At 38.2% G+C, this 22,376-nt stretch overlaps 1 protein-coding gene across 1 annotated transcript in view; it reads right to left on the minus strand.

Moving 5' to 3' along the window:
* The window catches only part of LOC136877681 (hydrocephalus-inducing protein homolog), a 161,145-nt gene that overhangs the window by 63,882 nt on the left and 74,887 nt on the right, over positions 1-22,376 (minus strand). The window contains exon 6 of the mRNA XM_067151893.2: positions 1,735-1,802. Coding sequence (XP_067007994.2) covers positions 1,735-1,802 — 68 coding nt within the window. The remainder of the gene's footprint in view (positions 1-1,734; positions 1,803-22,376) is intronic.

Raw genomic sequence — 22,376 nt, forward strand, 5'->3', positions numbered from 1 at the left:
CAACAACGGCCACAACACTGACTAATAACAAACAAATTAAGGTTGTTAATAAATTTAAATACCTTGGAGAGATTATAACTTGGAACTTAAAAGAGAAAATATCAGTTGAAAATAGAATTACCAAATTAAAACCAGCACAACACATTACTTGGCCAACCTACAAGAAGAAATCTCTCTCGATAAATGCAAAATTTAAACACTACAACTCCGTGATTAAGCCTGAAGCAACCTATGCTAGTGAAACCTTATTCAATTTTAATACAAAATCAACTACAGATAAATTACAGAAAATAGACAGATGAATCATTAGAACAACTCTAAACAAAAAAACACCAAGTAGATAGACAATGGCGATTACTACTTAATGAAGTAGTATACCAGGAGACTGAGTCTATAATAGATACGATGCGGAAAAGAAGAGTTGCTTTTTTCTGTCACATATCACAACTACCAGAGACTAGGATACTCAAACATTTATTCAACTTCTTTTGGAAAAGTAAAACTAAAAATCACTGGTTCAAAGAAGTCCAAGAAGATTTAAAAATTCAACAACTGCAAACAGAGAAGAGAAGAGGATCCTGAGAAATAACGAGGTGAGACTTAAACTGAAGACCTATACACGCAAACAGTACAACATAACTGATGAAGAACGGGCAGCCAGGTCAGAGAGAATGAAACATTTCTGGGAACAAAAGAAGAAACATAACCAAATTTGTAACCAATATTCATAAGACTTAACTGTATATAGATTGATTTCAGTGCTCCAATGTGGGCGTAAAATTTAAAAAATTCAAAAAAATTGTAACCACTGTTCTCTCATAATCTTCTCCCAATCTTGTCCTCTCTCCTCGAAATCTTTCTTCACCAGATCTGTCCATTTTCCTCTGGGTCTGCCCACTGGTCTTTTTCCTTTTACTTCTCTTTGATATTCTCTTCTTGCAGTCCTGCTTGACTCATCCTTCTTACATGGCCAAACCACTTCAGTCTTGCTTTCTGAATCCTCTGTAGTAGGGATCTCCTATTGTCACCTCCTCTCGGACTTTCTCATTCCTGAAGTCCTGCTGCTCTTTCACTTATAGAGCCTTTATTATGGCATCCATTACAATGATAAATAAGAGGGGTTACTAATCACTGCCTTGCTGTACTCCTCTCTTTGTTTCAAATCATTTGGGCAGCCCGCAACCCACTTGCACACAACTTCTGGTTTTATCATACGGCATCTTCACTTTTGCAGTAAGACTGTCACAAACTCCCAGCTCTTTTAAACATTTCCAGATATGCTGCCTTGATATGCCATCGTAAGCCTTTTTGATGTCTAGGAATAGTAGAAAAGGTGGTTTCCCTTTTCCCCAGTGTTTTTCCATTAACATTCTGGCAGCAAAGATAAGGTCTGTAGTTGTTCTTCCAGGCCTAAAACCATGCTGTTCCTCTTCCAATAAAGGTTCTACAATTCCTCTTAATCTACTCTATGATTTTTTCCAGAAGATATAGACCATGAGAGAGCAGAGTAATTCCACAGTAGTTGATGCATTTCCATCTACTCCCCTTCTTGAAAATAGGTACGATTATACCCTTCTTCCAGTCTTATGGGATAGTGTTTTCCTGCCATACTGTGTTAAGGAGTCTATATAACATACATACAACCAACAATTATAACAGTGGTCAGAAAACAAAAGCAATTCTACATCAGTGCATAATAATTTATGTCCACAAAATTGATATAAACTTACTGACCAAAAGCGACTTCCCCAATGTCAATGAACTTCACATCAAAAGTAAGAGTTGGGCTGACAGTCTTCCCCCTGCAATGTTGAGAAGAACATTTCTTAGGAATGTGTAAGTATTCAATGATTAAATAGGTGTTAAAAAGAAAGGAGAATATAAGTGGATAAAAATAATTTTGGGTAAATGAACTACAGAGAGGAAGAACTCACCCAGGCAAGAATGTGAAAGATACACACAGAATTGATGTTAAAAGGTAGAGTCTTCAGGAAACACAGTCATGTTTCCTATCGCACAATGACTAAATCCTTCAGTTCTTTAATCTTCTTCTAGATGTGTCTTTCACATTCCTGTGTAGGTACAAGGGCTTTTCAAATGAAATATAGACTGGCATCAAGAAATGAATGCTCTGTGTATTGGGAAACATACTTATATCAAAATAATAGCATACTGATAAAGATCACAATATGAAGATTAAGTTGGAATTCAAGAGGACAAACTGGGGCAAATATTCATTTATAGGAAGGGGAGTTAGGGATTGGAATAACTTACCAAGGGATACGTTCAATAAATTTCCAATTTCTTTGAAATCATTTAGGAAAAGGCTAGGAAAGCAACAGATAGGGAATCTGCCACCTGGGTGACTGCCCTAAATGCAGATCAGTATTGATTGATTGATTTGTTTGAGGGAGCCTACCATTCAGGCACCTGTCCCTATGATGAACAAGTTTCCCTACACCCTCCACAATGAAGGATACTGGTAGCTGGTTGAGTCATTCTTCCATAACATCAGGAATTGCTTGATTGGTGGTAAAACACTCTTTCAGGCTTTCTTCAGGAGCAAGTGTCGCAAGGGGAGAGCCTTGGCTGTAAGGCAGATAAGACACCAGCAAAAACAGAGCCAACTGTCCACTGTCACATTGGATACATGTTGACAAGTGTTACTGTTTTCTCGGTCAAAGCTCTTTCTTTGCATAAGAACTGAATCAAGCTATGTTGCACCTGTTTAGTTGTAGGGCCCGGATTTTTAGGTTTTAGCCTATTTTTTTCCTCGCTATTTAATTCACAAATTTCGATGTATGAGGGGTTGACACCTAAAATAACCTAAATAGCTGTTTTACCTTCTTCAAATAAAGAATGTTATTTTCCCTGCATTGTAAAATTATTTGCACCACAATTAGAAGCAGTAGGACGGAGATAGTTCATGTTACTACCGTTAAATGCAGCACATCCCATGCTTCCCACTACATATGTGACATCTGGTGGTTCCTTGATGCATCAGATAGAAGGTCAGGAGGAACATAAACAGTTTTGCCTCCAGTCGTCCATAGAGAGTACAGCCGGCAGAGTGTGTGGTGACTGGTTCCGGCAGTATTTTCTAAACGTAATTGCTGTATAGCATAACAATGCCTAAATCGCACTTATTGAGAAAATGGATTGCTACAAATGGACACTTCACAACAGACAGTCGAGTAGTCTTCTGTCAGGCATGCTCCAAAGAAGTAAGTTTCCCGTAACTGATCTAAAACCTGCATTGCAATATTCTAGCTCGCTTACTGAAGAGTACTTGGGATTTGGATTCTTCATTTCAGGTTAAATGTGAGCAGAAATCCCATCTTGAGCAGCACAAATCTGCAGCTGCTCACATGGCTAGCATAATGAGGAGAAATACAGTAAGTCCAGCAGCAACAGTAAGCAAATGTTTATTTCTTCCACAGTTGGCAAGCCTGAAGATAACTTTAACTTTCGCCTATGTCAGGCGTTGGTATCTGCAAACGTCCCATGGAACGTACTAAGTAACCTAACCATGAAAACATTCTTAGGAGACATCAGCAGCTGCAGTCACTTTAAGGAAGAATTTATTTGCATCCTGTTTACCAGAAGACATTAGATGAAATAAGAGAAGATATAGGCGATCACTATATTTGGTGTTCTGTCGATGAAATATCTGACAGTTGCGGTCACTTCATTGTGAATGTGGTAGTAGGTAAGCTTGATCAAAATGAACCAGGTAACGCTCATCTAATTCTTTGTAAAGAAATAGAACAAACTAACAACAGCACAATAGCCTGTGCTGTGAGGGGTGCTTTACGCATATTGTGGCCAGCAGAGAATCAAGATAGTAAGTTCCTTTTGTTAGTGAGAGACAGTGCTGCCTACATGTTGAAGGCAGGGCAGGTTCTACAGTCCTTCTACCTGAGCATGTTACATGTTACGTGCTTGGCCCATGGCCTGCACTGCCTTGCGGAGGAGATTAGAAGAGACTTCAGTGACATCAACAGCGTCGTTTCTTCAGTCAAGAAAGTTTTCCTCAAAGCCCCAACACATATACAGTTGTTCAAAGAGAAACTACCAACAACACCTCTTCCACCTGAGCCGATACTTACCCGCTGGGGAACTTGATTGTCTGCTGCTATTTACTATGCTGAGCACATAGAAGGAATTAAAAATGTTGTCAATGACTTGGATGAAACAGAAGCTTCCTGCATCGCAAAGGCCAAGAAATCGCTCGAGTGCCCGCCCCTCTTCGCTTCCCTACCATATATTAAGACACATTTTTGTTTTATACCAGAAGCTATTCTCCAGCTGGAAGGTGCAACCTTGCCACTCAAAGATTCCCTGGATATCATTGGCAATGTTTCCAGAAGATAAATACCTGGGCCATTGGGAGTGGCATGTTCTTCGAAGCTGCAGAAGATTCTTCAACGCAATCCTGGTTTTGAAGATATGAAAGTCATCAATTCAGTATTACAGGGAGAAAAGTATTCAGGAAAATCATCCCCACAACCTAATGCATTAGCATCTATGTACTACGCTCCAATGATGTCATGTTCCGTTGAAAAAACTTTTTCGTCATATAAGAATGTATTACGTGACAACAGAAAATCATTTACGCCAGACAATTTGGATATGTACGTTGTTATTTACTGTAATGCCAAAAAATAACTTACAAAGGAAACAGTACAGTGTATTCTCTGTGTATTTTTATGAATAGGACAATGTAAACTTTTGTGAAATAAGTACATAAATAAAGTTTACAGAACTACGAAAACCAAAAAATATTGCTGCCTGGAGGCAAAACCTAAAATAACCTATTTTAAGAATACAAAAAACCTAAAGTGAAGGTTTATGCCACCTAAAACTCCAGGTCCTAGTCATAACCATTAAACACAAAGATTGCTTTAATGTTTCCACTACTTAGCAGACACGTCTCAGACTGACCATATTCTGAGCTGTTATTTTTCATGTCATAAAGTGCTGCCACCTCTTGGCCGTTCCATCAGTTATTTGCAGTTTTGCCATCTTTGTTTGTATTTCAATTGAACAACCTTTGTAAGTTGCTCATTCTCTCAGCTCTTATCCAGCTTAATCAAGAATTTCAAATCAAATAACTCAATAGGTTTGGTAAAAATTAGCATGAAATGGAATGCAAAAGAAGAATGTAAAACCGTATTTACATGAATAATCCACATGAGGCATGAAATCAGGGTGCGGATTTTATTTGCATCAAGTTGGCAACACGTTCCTGGTTCACATAGTTTTCGATGTTGGGTGTACAGTTATGCTTTGCCTAACTGTAGATGGAAGAAAACTGCCCCATATATCATATTTAAATGGAAAACAATTCAGACTTTTAATTCAAAACTGCCTTCACAATTACAAAAATAGTTTTACAGAGTAATTTAAATTTGAATGTTCTCAGCGTCATGACAGAATGTGTCTTCCGGAACATGCAGGGGTAGCTTTCCTCACTTTCGCTCACTTCGGTGTGTCTACAGTGTGTTTCATAGTTGCTAAGTTTGAGAGAAATCATAGTTCATTAGTATTCACTGTTTTAAGGATCGCCACAATATCACATAGCAGGTAGTGTGCGAAGAAACAGAATTCGCAAACACTGACGATGCCAACAGTTGGCGAAAAGGCGTGGCTCATAATTATAATCAATTCGAACGCCCCAAACAATATTGTCAATGCCAATGAAACTGCATCTTTCTTTTTTAATGCCAAGATCAAACGGACTTACGGTATTAAAGAAGATGGGGTAACTGTACTGTGTTGCGGTGCAGATGAAAGCGAAAGACTTCCTCCCCTCGTCATAGGAAACTTCAATAAGCCACGATCTTTCCGTGCAAGTACAAGACATCTAAAAATGCATACAGTACAGTAATCCAAAAAATAAGGCTTTTGCTCAGGGGAGCCAGCATAGATTTCTCTTCGTCTCTGAATCTCTTTCTTTCTTTCTTTCTTTCTTTCTTTCTTTCATTGCATGATGTTATGTTTGCCAGTAAGTTATCCAAGTGCACTTTTTGAATACTGTAAATGCGCCTCATTGGATATCTTTTGGAAATAGGTCTATTTTATTTTTTTTTCATGGCATTTGAAAGATTTGGTCATGTGGGTTCACTTCTTGCTGGTGGAAGTGTACTAATAAAGCACAGGAAATACCATTTATTCCTACCAATCCGATACATGCATGTCCATGCCGTGGCGCCTGGGCAACGGGTACACTGTGTATACACAGCTAAGTCATGTAAGGGTGAAAAAGCGAGTTCCCGACGCTTCAAAATGGGGACCCACCAGCTAAGGGAGACAACTCCGAAAGAAAATATCGGCCCTCCAATATTGCTGGGGGTTGGTGTTGTAAAAAACTCTCGTTATGAAATCTGAAGAAGAAATAGCTGGCCTGACCTTTTTACGACGACCTTGCAAACGTGTAAAGGACTTGAGAATTGGTTTGTGGAATGTTTTAACTCTTTACCGCATGCTAATGATAGAATGATAAAGAAGATATTTAATGCAGTGCCAGAAGGAATCAGGAAAGTTGGCAGACCAAAGTTAAGGTGGGAAGAAGGGGTGAGAGAGGATGTAAAGATAATTGGAATCAAGAATTGGAGGAGCTCTGCACTTAACAGGAAAGAATGGGGAAAACTTCTTCAGAAGGCCAAGGCCTAAAAGCGCTGATGATGATGATGATGATGATGATGATGATGATGATGATGATCTGAAAGGAATCTAGTGATGCAAGAGACAAAAACCCTTCCGATCTACAGTGATTCGAGCCTATTGCAAGTTCAGATTAATGAAATACCTGTCATGTAAAAAGGCCTACCTGCTAGTTTTCAAGGCAAATATATTTTATTGCAGTGATAATGCATTTTTATCATCTCAAGTATGTTCAGGCAAAGCAGCTATATCTGGCATGTCCATATTTGCATAAAGACCACGTGGAACTCGAGGAGTGATATGAAATGTTTGTTTATGCCTATGTTACTCTTTCGCTGGAAGGAAATTTAATTCATTTCTTTTCAAAATTATCCTACCTAAAATTAGAATGGGGGGATTATTCGGCGGCGGGAATTATTCGCCTAAATATGGTAATTGCAAAACTGAAAAGTGATTTAACAATACCACAACAGCAACAAAATCAAATTTCTTAAAAGAATAAAGGATATTATTTCCTTTTACCAGTCACCTGATTATAGTTTCGTTATTTAGGATACACACTGTAGATCACATACAATTCACCATAATGTCTTGTCATTGTGTTTATTCTAATATATGCTTTAATCAAAGTTTCTCTATATATATATGACTTCAATGATTAACGAACCAGTGCTAAAGCTTTAAAAAAAAAACATTTTCCACATTTCAATGATTCAGTTCTTTGAGGACAGCATCTTTATTTTGGGGAAATTCCTAAGATTCTTTCCATAAATTACCTGCCCAAAGTAGATTATCTTCCATTTGAAGAATGAACATCTCTTCCTATTCAGATGAATGGTCTACTCTGCAATCTCTGAAGATAGGCCTCAAGGCTCTATTTGGTTTCGTGGAATGTTGATCCTTGGATAATTACATACACACTCATCTTGACAATAGACTGTTATACCTCTCAAGACTCAGTCTGAAAGCCTCGGTGAATCAACAAAGCACCTTTACAATCCTCTATTTACAACTAGTTCTGGGCCTCGTTTAGTTCTACAACTCTTATATTTAAATAATTAGTAGTTGAGTCTAACCATCATTGCCACAGTGTCCGCCTCTCTAGCGCAATGAAGCACTATTAACTGCTGCCCTCGATGGACTGGGTTTAAATCCTGGTACTGCTAGAAATTTAAAACTAGCAGAAAGGCAAATTGTTCATATGGTATAAGCAGCTCACCTCCACTGCGGGTGTGCCTGAGTAGAGCTGCACCACTTCAGGATGAGGACACGAATTTACTTTATTGCCTTAGTACGGTAGAGGTGATAATTACTGTTTTAAGGGGAAGAGCATCTATACAACCATCCTCATGCCTTGGTCTCACTCTGCTTCTCTTACCCTCCATAGCAAAGTCCATTATTCTTCACTCGTCTGGCATGACCTCACCACTGAAACTGGATCCATCATGATTATTCCTAATTTAGCCTTTATCTCCACATTCCAAGTTGAACGTATTTAATCCTCTGTATATAACTCATGTATTATAGGTTATTTTACATTTATTGGTTGTAAATAGTAGTGATGGCCAATGCTCTCGCTCGAGACTGACGTGACAGATCTTCAGACTCCCGCGAGAATCTTGAGACCAATTCTCCTGTGCTGTGATCTGTGCGATGTCCCATTAACCCTCAAGCACACGTGCCAGATTTTAGGACAAAGACACACGCTTGGGGTGCTTTCCACCCCACATATCATTGTAGTGTAAAATATGAATTACTGTATTAATTGGATATTTTAAGATAGATTCTGTGAGAATGACTCTTCATGCAATATATAGGGGCATACTTCCTTTGAAACTCCTCTCCACTGTATTTACAAAACGAATCATGCATATCTCATTTTTTCATTTATAGTCTTGCGAATTTCTAAATGAGCTTTAGATCCTAGCAAAATATTTAGAAACCTACTTTTTGTCGTAAATACAGTGAATGGAACAATAAATGAAACAAAATAATGCACTTCAGATACATGTCTATTTGAAAAAAATCTGAAATTACGGAGTCTGAACTTTGCAACTTTGCAACTCGAAATAAGAAAGAATGTTAGTCTTGAAAGAAATGTACCAAAAATACATATTAGTTAACTACTGAATTTTAAATGACAATTCATATACCTTAACAATAAATAGTAGAGTTCTTGAATGTTGTTGTTGTTGTTTGAGTCATCAGTCCATAGACTGGTTTGATGCAGCTCTCCATGCCACCCTATCCTGTGCTAACCTTTTCATTTCTACGTAACTATTGCATCCTACATCTGCTCTAATCTGCTTGTCATATTCATACCTTGGTCTACCCCTACCGTTCTTACCACCTACACTTCCTTCAAAAACTAACTGAACAAGTCCTGGGTGTCTTAAGATGTGTCCTATCATTCTATCTCTTCTTCTCGTCAAATTTAGCCAAATCGATCTCCTCTCACCAATTCGATTCAGTATCTCTTCATTCGTGATTCGATCTATCCATCTCACCTTCAGCATTCTTCTGTAACACCACATTTCAAAAGCTTCTATTCTCTTTCTTTCTGAGCTAGTTATTGTCCATGTTTCACTTCCATACAATGCCACGCTCCACACGAAAGTCTTCAAAAACATCTTTCTAATTCCGATATCAATGTTTGAAGTGAGCAAATTTCTTTTCTTAAGAAAGCTCTTCCTTGCTTGTGCTAGTCTGCATTTTGCCATCGTTAGTTATTTTACTACCCAAGTAACAATATTCATCTACTTCCTTTAAGACTTCGTTTCCTAATCTAATATTTCCTACATCACCTGCCTTCGTTCGACTGCACTCCATTACTTTTGTTTTGGACTTATTTATTTTCATCTTGTACTCCTTACCCAAGACTTCGTCCATACCATTCAGCAACTTCTCGAGATCTTCTGCAGTCTCAGATAAAATAACAATATCATCGGCAAATCTCAAGGTTTTGATTTCCTCTCCTTGGACTGTGATTCCCTTTCCAAATTTCTCTTTGATTTCCCTTACTGCCTGTTCTATGTAAACATTGAAAAGGAGAGGGGACAAACTGCAGCCTTGCCTCACTCCTTTCTGGATTGCTGCTTCTTTTTCAAAGCCCTCGATTCTTATCACTGCTGACTAATTTTTATACAGATTGTAGATAATTCTTCGTTCTCGGTATCTGATCCCAATCATCTTCAGAATCATAAAAAGCTTCGTCCAATCAACATTATCGAATGCCTTTCCTAGATCTACGAATGCCATGTACGTGGGCTTGTCCTTCTTGATTCGATCCTCTAAGATCAGACGTAAAGTCAGGATTGCTTCACGTGTTCCTACATTTCTTCTGAAGCCAAATTGATCTTCTCCCAACTCAGCTTCAACTTGTTTTTCCATTCTTCCGTAAATAATACGTGTTAAAATTTTGCAGGCATGAGATACTAAACTAATGGTGCGGTAGTTTTCACACCTGTCAGCACCGGCTTTCTTGGGAATAGGTATAACAACATTCTGCCGAAAATCGGATGGGACTTCTCCTGTCTCATATATCTTGCACACTAAATGAAATAACCTTGCCATGCTGGTTTCTCCTAAGGCAGTCAGTAATTCAGAGGGAATATCATCAATTCCAGGTGCCTTATTCCTATTTAGGTCACTCACAGCTCTGTCAAACTCTGACCTCAAAATTGGGTCTCCCATTTCATCAGCATCAACAGCCTCTTCATGTTCCAGAACCAAATTATCTACATCTTTACCTTGATACAACTGTTGGATATGCTCCTGCCATCCTTCTGCTTTGTCTTCTTTCCCTAGAAGTGGCTTTCCATCTGAGCTCTTAATATTCATGCACCTAGATTTCCTTTCTCCAAAGGTTTCCTTAATTTTCCTGTATGCAGCATCTACCTTTCCCAGGACCATACAGCCTTCGACATCCTTGCACTTCTCCTTCAGCCATTCTTCCTTAGCTGCCTTGCACTTTCTATCCACTTGATTCTTTAGTCGCCTGTATTCTTTTCTGTCCTCTTCATTTCTAGCATTCTTGTATTTTTGTCGTTCATCAATCAGGTCTAGTATCTCCTGAGTTATCCACTGATTCTTAGCTGATCTTTTCTTCCTTCCTAACATTTCTCCAGCAGCCCTACTGACTTCATTTTTCATGACTCTCCACTCTTCCTCTATAGTGTTTCCTTCAGCCTTTTCACTTAGTCCTTGTGCAACATGTTCCTTGAAACAATCCCTCACACTCTTTTCTTTCAACTTGTCTAGATCCCATCTTTTTGCATTCTTTCCTTTCTTCAATTTCTTCAACTTCAGATGGCATTTCATGACCAACAAGTTGTGGTCAGAGTCCACGTCTGCTCCTGGGAAAGTTTTGCAATCCAACATCTGGTTTCTGAATCTCTGCCTAATCATAATGAAGTCTATTTGATACCTTCCAGTGTCTCCAGGTCTCGTCCACGTATACAACCGTCGTTTGTGGTGTTTGAACCAAGTATTGGCAAGGACTAAATTATGATTAGTGCAGAATTCAACCAGCCGACTTCCTCTTTCGTTCCTTTGTCCCAATCCAAATTCTCCTACTGTACTACCTTCTCTTCCTTGGCCTACCACTGCATTCCAGTCTCCCATCACAATTAGATTCTCATCACCTTTTACATATTGTATTAAATCTTCTCCTCATATATTCTTTCAATTTCTTCATCATCCGCTGAACTAGTAGGCATATAGACCTGCACTATTGTGGTGGGCGTTGGTTTGGTGTCTATCTTGACGACAATAATTCTTTCACTATGCTGGTCGTAGTAGGTTACCCGCTGCCCTATTTTCTTATTCATTATTAAACCAACTCCTGCATTTCCCCTGTTTGATTTCGTGTTGATTATTCGATAGTCGCCTGACCAAAAATCCTGATCTTCCTGCCAACGTACTTCACTTATACCAACTACATCTAACTTTAGCCTATCCATCTCCCTTTTCAGATTCTCTAACCTACCACAACGATTCAATTTCTAACATTCCACGCTCCGACTCGCAGAATGTCAGTATCCATCTTCCTGATGATCGCCCCCTCTCGTGTAGTCCCCACCCGGAGATCCGAATGGGGGACTAGTTTACCTCCGGAATATTTTACGCGGAAGGAAGCCATTATCAGTACATCATTCATACAGAGAGAGCTGCATGTCCTCGGGAGGTAGTTACGGCTGTAGTTTCCCGTTGCTTTCAGCCGTGTAGCAGTATCAACACAGCTAAGCCATGTTGAGTATTATTACAAGGCCGTATCAGTCAATCATCTAGACTGCCGCCCTTGCAACTACCGAAAGGCTGCTACCCCCCTTTCGATGAACCATTCGTTAGTCTGGTCTCACAACAGATAACCATCCGATATGGTTGCACCTGCGGCTCGGCTATCTGCATCATTGGGACACGCAAGCCTTCCCACCGCGGCAAGGTCACATGGTTCGCAGAGGAGGAGTTCTTGAATATCCTGTGCTTTAAAAATACTTTTTTTTTGCTAAGGGCTTTACTTCGCACCAACACAGACAGATCTTATGGCGATGATTGGATAGGAAAGGGCTAGGAATGGGAAGGAAGCAGCCGTGGCCTTAATTAAGGTACAGCCCCAGCATTTACCTGGCGTTAAATTGGGAAACCATGGAAAACCATCTTCATGGCTGCCAACAGTGAGATTCAAACCCACTATCTCCCCCCGGATGCAAGCTCACAGCTGCACACCACTAATCGCACGGTCAGCTTGGCTGGTGCTTTAAAAATATTGGGGGAATGGGGGGGGGGGGGACACTGTGTTGTGTCTTTCACTCAGGAGTGCACACTTCACAGTTCACAATTCTGTGTTCCATGCAGATAAGCTTGTTGCAACTGCAGCATGACGTTTGTTTTCCTATCCTTTTTCTGAGAGCAAACTTCACAGCGACTGGAAGTTCTCAGTTGTTTCTTGGAGGAAGGTTCAACTTCAATACGACTGATGCACTTCACGGCTGGCTTCAGATGAACAGGTAGGGTCTGTATAGTAGCCTAAGATGCTATATGTGCTTTCGTGAGCTGCACACCTAATTCTTTGAGAAACAATCTTCTGACTATTGTATTCTCTTCTCCAGTATTGTTCCTGTAAATAGTAATAGCATTTATGGCTGCAACATTTAGCATTCCAAAAAATAGTGTAAGTGGCCAACGTTTACACTTTCTAGATACAGTATATGTTCCACTAAGCTCGTCAACGACATCATTACCGCCCTTATTTAAATTGTAGTCAGTGAACATACAGGCTTCTGTTGAACCCCAGTTTCAGGACCGATTTTGTCGTCATGATGCATTGCCAAGGCAACCACAGCAACTTTTCCCAGCTTTGGAATATATGAGGTTATGGACATATTCCTAGAAAATGCAAAGAGGCTTCAATATTTCTCCTTGTGCCCTTTCTCTGATAGTTCCCTTGGCAGTTCCTGCTTACTGAGACACGTAGTTCCAGTGCAAGTGAATCAGCAAGTCCTTAGCAAGAGAAACACTCATAAACCAGTTGTCTAAAAAATATGTTCTGTCCACTGCCACTGATGGGGCAATTAACCGCTTCACTACATCAGCTGCAGAATTTGATACGCGATATAGTCCTTCTGGCTGTATCCCAACAAACACCTCTACATTACAAGTCTAGAACCACCGAGAGTCTGCCAGTCCAAAAATCTTGATACCATATCTTGCAGGCTTACTCTTTATGTACTGCCAGAATGGACATTTTCCTCTAAAAGGTTCTAACTTTTCATCACACGTTACATTTTCTGAAGGGGAGAATAAATTCTGAAAATTCTTGACGATCATTTCAATAATAATGTTATTTGCTTTACGTCCCACTAACTACTTTTACGGTCTTCGGAGACGCCGAGGTGCTGGAATTTTGTCCCGCAGGAGTTCTTTTACGTGCCAGTAAATCTACCGACACGGGGCTGTCGTATTTGAGCACCTTCAAATACCACCGGACTGAGCCAGGATTGAACCTGCCAAGTTGGGGTGACGATCATTTCAAAAACATCTCTTGTTGGAGCTAGTTTATCCACCTTTCTTCACTCTTCACAAGTGTCGATATTGTCAAATTGCAAGCACCTTAGTAGGAAGTGAAATCTATTTTGATGCAAGTGTGATAAACTAATATAACTTGAAAATAATATTGTCCCACCCATGGGCAGTGAAGGCTCGTGAAAAAATCGTCCTACGTGCTACAAAAAACAAGCTAAATACGCTGTTTTAAATCTGCATATTACCATGATGAACAACGCATACTTCAAACTTGGTAATAATAATAATAATAATAATAATATTAATAATACAACTTTTCCCACGATTTATAACTCAGAACAAACAAAAACAACATTAATTTGGAAGCAGATGAATTCTTCGACAACTGTCTATGAGATAAATAATTCATTGGAGAAATATTGTTTTTACTAACCTAATGGCGCAACTTACATCAGTGCAAATAGAATCGTGGGAATATAGATCCCCACTAAGAACACTAATTTAATTTCACTTTATATACACTGCAGTGGATAAATAATTTGATAAATCTTCGTATAAACTTTAGCACTAACCCAATGACAGAAAAAACACGCACCAGTAATATAACCGCGAGATTAAAAACCGCACAAAGCAACTGAAAGAGCCACCAACTGATTCATTGAGACCTCCCCTATTACCAGAGTAAATGTCCGGCTCCATGGCTAAATGGTTAGCGCGCTGGCCTTTGGTCACAGGGATCCAGGGTTCGATTCCCGGCAGGGTCTGGAATTTTAACCATCATTGGGTGTACGTGTTGTCTTCATCATCATCTCATCTTCATCACGACTCGCAGGTCGCTTACGGGCGTCAAATCAAAAGATCTGCATCTGGCGAGTCAAACATGTCCTCGGATACTTCCGGCACTAAAAGCCATATGCTATTTCATTTCACCAAAGTAAATGACATTGTAATGCGGGATAACATTTAGGGTCAGTCAAAGATTCTTTGACTCACCTACGAATTTCTTATTTTTGACACAAAAGGTAGATGGATATTTTAATAAGCATGTGTGAGATAGATTGCCTCCACTTACGCTTTACTTTCGAGCTCAGACGATGCTACTCTCTAGTGGCAGGTTCGCTTACCACGTTCAACATAAGCACGATCGACTGGATCCCTCGCTGCGCTCCAAGGAGCTAGCTAGAGCGACGCATCAAGTCGGCCGTGAACATAAGGGTAGCAGCAGACATCGAGTAACTCTACCCCCTTGCGGGAGAGGAAGTAACTATAAACGGGATCAGTGAAAGTTGATCCCGGTTTACGGTATACTCCGCCGGCTAGGGGGAGTGTTGCAAGCTTGGCTGCGCCTGCGTATTGCTTCCTTCAGGCTACAGACAAGGGCTCACTTCACATGAGCACGAGCCTTGTTCCCCGGGAGAACGGCGCTAGGTGTTCGACAGATCTCGTCCTGATTTTCACAAAACACAAATTCATATCGTACTCAAAATAACGAAAAGGCACCAGGATAATTGTACTGTACATAAATAATATTCCTTACAGTTCCAAGCTACGTGCTGGAGCCCGGTAGCACGTACTGACCGGCCGCCACTGCCCATGGGTAAATAATGCAAGTATCGAGCTCAATTTTTTAAATTATTATTATTATTATTATTATTATTATTATTATTATTATTATTATTACTTATAATGTATGGCTATGAAGTGTTTACATCCATTTAGTATTATTATTAATATTATTATTTACGTAGTCAAATGATCGCAGTGTTTGTGAGGTTATATATATAGACATTTATATGAGTTCAATTAATGTAAGAATCTGTATATAATTTATTATTACCCGTATATGTGATTTGTAATCCACTGCAGAATTGTGTAACACACTGTAACAACAAGAATGGCACTAGATCAGATGAGATGATACCCTCTACGCCGATGTTGCACATGACATATATTCAATATTTGACAGAAGACGTAATGGAACGATAGAATTCACTAGAAGCATCTGGACTTTATATTCAGACCAGCATTTTATACCTTATCACTAAGCAATTTTAATGTATATATAAAGTGCAATATTTCAACCATTATTGTAAATAATCGATGTGGTACCGTACTATATTTATAGTCTCACTACAATACGTAAACTTGAACATTTCACTATCTATTGATCAGTACCACGATATAAGTTTATCTCACATAACATTTCATGCATTTCACCCTTTTATATACATGTTATCAGATTACATATTTTGCTCATTTGATTAATTTTATCAATTTACGACAAAATATTGTTCCTGGATATCAACAAATAAAAATGTGTACCTTATTTAGGCTGATGATAACCCACACAGGGTCCAAACTAGTCCCCTAATACATTGTAATGTATACATAGGCATTACAATTATTGTATAGTATTGAGTAGGTGGATTAAAACTTTGTCAATTAATTTATATATTATAACCATGCCGTTAGGCACTCAAGAATTTACGAGAAGGTATTTTTGTAATGTATCTTTCCAGAAGCCTGGCCTGGCACCTATATAAGGAGGCAATCTTGATGGTAGAGTCTGACACATCCCACTCTGAAGAGTCTAGTGTCAGACCTAAGACGAAACGCTGGTTAATAGAGCAAACGCCGGAAAAGCTATCCATCTAATTTTTGATCTGATTTTTGATATGCTCTATTGGTGGAAAAGAATCTGATTCCCTCCATGGGAACTTAGAATTTCCATTTGGAATTGCTAGGCGGGCATTAATTCCATTGTGGAGTTTTATCTCCCGTATGCAGTTATCAGACTGTGCTTCATAAATAAGCTTCTGATAAGTTCACCTGCATACACCCCAGCGTCAGTGGGTAGGGTCTGACACATCCCACTCTGAAGAGTCTAGTGTCAGACCTAAGACGAAACGCTGGTTAATAGAGCAAACGCCGGAAAAGCTATCCATCTAATTTTTGATCTGAGTTATTGTTTAGTAAGAGTCATGGTTGTTCTGACCAGATGTGCGTCATGCTAATGAGTGTTTGAAGTATGTGAATTGGCTTAGTAAATTTGGTAGTTGACATGTAGTGGTTCCAGTCTCCATGTGTTCATGATAGGCAGTTGTTAAAATGGTGGCTTTTTGATGTTCTCGGAGTGAAGTATTTTGTGATACAGTGATTAAGGTTACTGGTACGTAAATAAGTGGAAATAAATCCGTGTACGCAAGTTGACAGCATTTTGTGTGCGGCATTGTGGTTACATTAATTTATTCCCATAGTTGCAGGAAACAATTTAACTCCACTGCCATCATTACTCCACAGTTCTTTGATGTTCAAATTATTTGAACTCATCACACCGACAAAATGGTAATAGTTGGCTTAGAGGTAGAAGATGGGCTACACCTTAACAGAAAAGGAACCTCTAAGTTTGGTAAACTTCTCAATAGAATATCTAGTAGAATGCTCTTGGGAAACTAATTAACTCTTTCCGGCCGAAATTACGCTCAGGCCGTGCTGCGGGCATATCCCGTAGTAAGGTTTGACAATTCACTAAAAATCGAGAACGAACTATGCACGCATTCTAGTGGTTACATCGTGTTTCTTCGTGTATTAGTCACGAGAGTATTGAAGCAGATGGCAGTATTATATGTCTAAGTCAGAGAATTTACGATATTTTCGATCAACATGCATCAGTAGATGCTGTCACTCAGTAAGCTCTAAGACATGGCTTCTTGCGGCAAACATGTGCTTGACGAAAGTGACATTTTCAACATTTTATGATATATTATAAGTTTATGCGCAAATGAACATATTATTGACGTATGAATTCGAAACAACTTCTTACATTTCATTATGATTAGAGTTCGTTTTGCGGCCTAGCGCATGTTCCCGCATATTTCAAATTTGCGTGAATACGTAAGATTGCCTACATATTAGTAAAGTTGTCTGTTTAGAAGACAGTATTTTCTCTTTCTCAGAAGTCTTTTGTGGTAAATGGAACAATATTTTTACATTTGAGTAACTTTTGACAAAATTTATCGATAAAAATAAAATTTCATGAGAGCTACCATTTTCATTATTGTAATTATTATTATTATTATTATTGAAAAATTATTATTTTTATATCGTACTCATTATTGTTGTTGTTTTGTAATTGCAACGCACATTTTATATTAGCAAAATAGGGTAAATATAACAGTATTTCAGAAAACTGTACTTGCTTAGTTATCCGTCAGACATTTTTTCCATTCGCTAAAAAAGGTATACTATATAAACAACTTTTGAAATCTCAAGTGATAGTTGACATAATATAAACAGCGTGTTTCAAAACTAGATGCTTAAACAAGCACAAAGAAAAAAGAATCATGCAAATATCTCCTACAGGTACAGAGATATAATGTTTTAAATATCCTTAAAATTGCCCAGTCCAGAACGTTTGTTAGAGATATGAAGGCCCAGACTGCAATGGGTTAAGAAAATGAGGGGGGATGCTAATCTTAATGGCAAAAACTTAAGTGATACAGAAAATGATTTAGAAAGTATAACTTATATCAGGAATACAATACAAAACGTAGATAGGTAATCATTTCACAGAGATCAGATACACTATACTAAGAAAGCACCAAAGACATCAATAAAAAGGTTAGTTGAACACTTTAGAGGATACTATCCAAATGTAAATGGACTTTGAAGCAAACTAACTGAACTTAAAATTTCTTCATGTTTAGCTGAGTATGACTTCATGGTATTAACCGAAACAAACTTAAATGATGAAATTAGTGATGTGGAACTCGGACTCAAAACGTATTCAATTTTCAGATGTGATAGGTCTTCTTTAACAAGTACGAAGGCATCCCATGGTGGGGTAATGATCTGATTTAACAAGAGGTTTAAACCTACTCTGATACTGTGCATTAACACAGTTGAACAGTTGTTTGTATCCCTGACTTTTAACACCACAAAATTAATCATTGGTGCTGTATACATTCCACCCAAGTCTCCTGTCCAAAAATACTTTGAACATTGCAGTGCTGTTGAAAAAATTATGTCAAATCTTGACAACCAGTTATTGCTCTTTGTTAGTGACTACAATCTACCACATCTTAATTGGTTAGTAAGTGAAGAAACATCTTCTGGCCTTATGCCAGTAGGTAACCACACTATGCAGTCCAGTTTAGTTATAGACACTTTTTCTTATCTCTGTTTAATTTTCTGAATCACTTTCTTGATTTGGTTTTCAGTAACTCCAGTTCCATTGAAGTAAAATCTAGTATTGGAAGCATTGTCCCCCTCGATAGACACCACCCAGCATTAGAGATTTCTTTACCTTTAAATGACCTATACAATTCCTTGCCTGCTGATAGTTTTTATTTTGACTTTTTAAATGGTGACTATAATGGACTAAATTATTATCTGTCACAGTTCAGCTGGAAGTAGATGCTTCAAAATGTATCAACTGATAAAGCAGTAGAAATCTTCTATTCAGTACTACATTATGACATGGAACTTTACATCCCTATATTGAATTTTAAGACTCCCAAATTCCCAAAGTGGTTTAATCATAAATTGAAGTCCCTGATTATTGAAAAGAAAAAAGCACGCAAGCGATACAAAATATCAAGTCTCAATAGTGATTATCAGCATTTCTCGAAATTAAGAAATGAATGCAAGTCTGAATCTAAATCTTGCTATACAATGTATGTCTTCAACTGTGAATGAAGTATTACTTCCAATCCACAGAAATTCTGGCAATATCTCAGTTCTAAAAGGTCATGTGATAATATTCCTTCAACAATGCATCTTAATGAAGTTACAGCAGATACTGAAGAAAATATTGTCATTCTTTTTGCTAACCACTTTTCATCTGTTTATTCTTCTTATCAGTATAGTAATAGTATGTCATATGATTATCGTTTCTCTGTCAATCTATCAATTATAAACATTAGTATGGCAGAAATTTACAACAAACTGCAGACTGGAAAGAAATAGAGTTAGAAATGGCTGTAGAAGTAAGGAGAAATTGAAGGAACTTACTAGAAAATTGAATCTAGCAAAGAAGGCAGCTAAGAATAACATGATGGCAAGCATAATTGGCAGTCATACAAATTTTAGTGAAAAATGGAAGGGTATGTATAGGTATTTTAAGGCAGAAACAGGTTCCAAGAAGGACATTCCAGGTATAATTAATGAACAAAGGGAGTGTATATGTGAGGATCTTCACAAGGCAGAAGTATTCAGTCAGCAGTATGTAAAGATTGTTGGTTACAAGGATAATGTCCAGATAGAGGAGGAGACTAAGGCCAAAGAAGTAATAAAATTTACATATGATAACAATGACATTTACAATAAGATACAAAAGTTGAAAACTAGAAAAGCAGCTGGAATTGATCAGATTTATGGGGATATACTAAAGACAATGGGTTGGGATATAGTACCATATCTGAAGTACTTATTTGATTATTGTTTGGTCGGAGGAGCTATACCAGATGAATGGAGAGTTGCTATAGTAGCCCCTGTGTATAAAGGAAAGGGTGCTAGAAATAAAGCTGAAAATTACAGGCCAGTAAGTTTGACATGCATTGTATGTAAGCTTTGGGAAGGCATTGTGAAATTAATAACTGGTTCGATAGAAGGCAATTTGGTTTTAGTAAAGGTTATTCCACTGAAGCTCAACTTGTAGGATTCCAACAAGATATAGCAGATATTTTGGATTCTGGAGGTCAAATGGACTGTGTCGCAATTCACCTGTCTAAATATTTGATAGGGTGGATCATGGGAGACTACTGGCAAAAATAAGTGCAATTGGACTAGACAAAAGAGTGACTGAATGGGTTGCTATATTTCTAGAAAATAGATCTCAGAGAATTAGAGTAGGTGAAGCTTTATCTGACCCTGTAATAATTAAGAGGGGAATTCCTCAAGGCAGTATTATCGGACCTTTATGTTTTCTTATATATATAAATGATATGAGTAAAGGAGTGGAATCCGAGGTAAGGCTTTTTGCGGATGATGTTATTCTCTATAAAGTGATAAATAAGTTACAAGATTGTGAGCAACTGCAACGTGACCTCGAAAATATTGTGAGATGGACAGCAGGCAATGGTATGTTGATAAACGGGGTTAAAAGTCAGGTTGTGAGTTTCACAAATAGGAAAAGTCCTCTCAGTTTTAATTACTGCGTTGATGGGGTGAAAGTTCCTTTTGGGGATCATTGTAAGTATCTAGGTGTTAATATAAGGAAAGATCTTCATTGGGGTAATCGCAGAAATGGGATTGTAAATAAAGGGTACAGATCTCTGCACATGGTTATGAGGGTGTTTAGGGGTTGTAGTAAGGATGTAAAGGAGAGTGCATATAAGTCACTGGTAAGACCCCAACTAGAGTATGGTTCCAGTGTATGGGACCCTCACCAGGATTACTTGATTCAAGAACTGGAAAAAATCCAAAGAAAAGCAGCTCGATTGTTCTGGGTGATTTCCAACAAAAGAGTAGCTTTACAAAAATGTTGCAATGTTTGGGTTGGGAAGAATTGAGAGAAAGAAGAAGAGCTGCTCGACTAAGTGGTATGTTACAAGTAACTATTCTCATTTTGGTTCCGTATTGAAGATGACGTATGTCTCGAATATTATTAAATATTTTTTTAAACCACCTCTTCGATACAATACAGTACAATGTATTTTTTTAAGTCCACCTGTTCAATACAATACATTGTACTGTATTGTATTGAACAGGTGGACTTAAAAAAATATTGTAATAATATTCGAGACATAAGTGGTATGTTCTGAGCTGTCAGTGGAGAGATGGCATGGAATGACATTAGTAGACGAATAAGTTTGAATGGCGTTTATAAAAGTAGGAAAGATCACAATAGGAAGATAAAGTTGGAATTCAAGAGGACAAACTGGGGCAAATATTCATTTATAGGAAGGGGAGTTAAGGGATTGGAATAACTTATCAAGGGAGATGTTCAATAAATTTCCAATTTCTTTGAAATCATTTAGGAAAAGGCTAGGAAAGCAACAAATAGGGAATCTGTCACCTCGGCGACGGCCCTAAATGCAGAGATCAGTATTGATTGATTGATTGATTGATTGATTGATTGATTGATTGATTGATTGATTGATCTCTGGAATTAAAGAAAACTGTAGGACCTGATGGTGTTTCAACTTACCTGCTCAAGTACTGCTTTTATTTTATGTGAAGCACTCTTTTATCTGTTCAACTTATCATTAAACCAAGGTGTTTTTCCAGCGGAATGGAAGAAAGGATTTGTTATTCCAGTTTTCAAAAATGGTGATAAAACTGATATAAAACAATATAGACCAGTTATAATCTCTTCTCATATTTCCAAAATTTTTGACTCAATAATTCTTGACAAAATCACACCTCTCTTTAGAAACATCATCATTGATGAGTAACATGGATTCTTTTCAGGACGGTCAACCTGTAGCATTCTTCTTTTATTCTATCAGTTCCTCTTGGATGCAATAGAGAACCAATCCCAAGTGGACTGATTTATACAGACTTCTCAAAAGCTTTTGACACTGTCGACCACAATATCTTGCTGCAAAAACTAACAGGCTACGGAATTAATGGGCCTCTCCTCTCATGGTTTGAATTGTATCTTAAAAATCGCCTGCAGATTGTTAAAAGGAATCATTTTTTCTGTGCCTAGTATTGTTACCAGTGGAGTTCCTCAAGGGTCTCAC

This window comes from Anabrus simplex, chromosome 7, assembly GCF_040414725.1.
Source record: "Anabrus simplex isolate iqAnaSimp1 chromosome 7, ASM4041472v1, whole genome shotgun sequence".
NCBI classification, from domain to species: domain Eukaryota; kingdom Metazoa; phylum Arthropoda; class Insecta; order Orthoptera; family Tettigoniidae; genus Anabrus; species Anabrus simplex.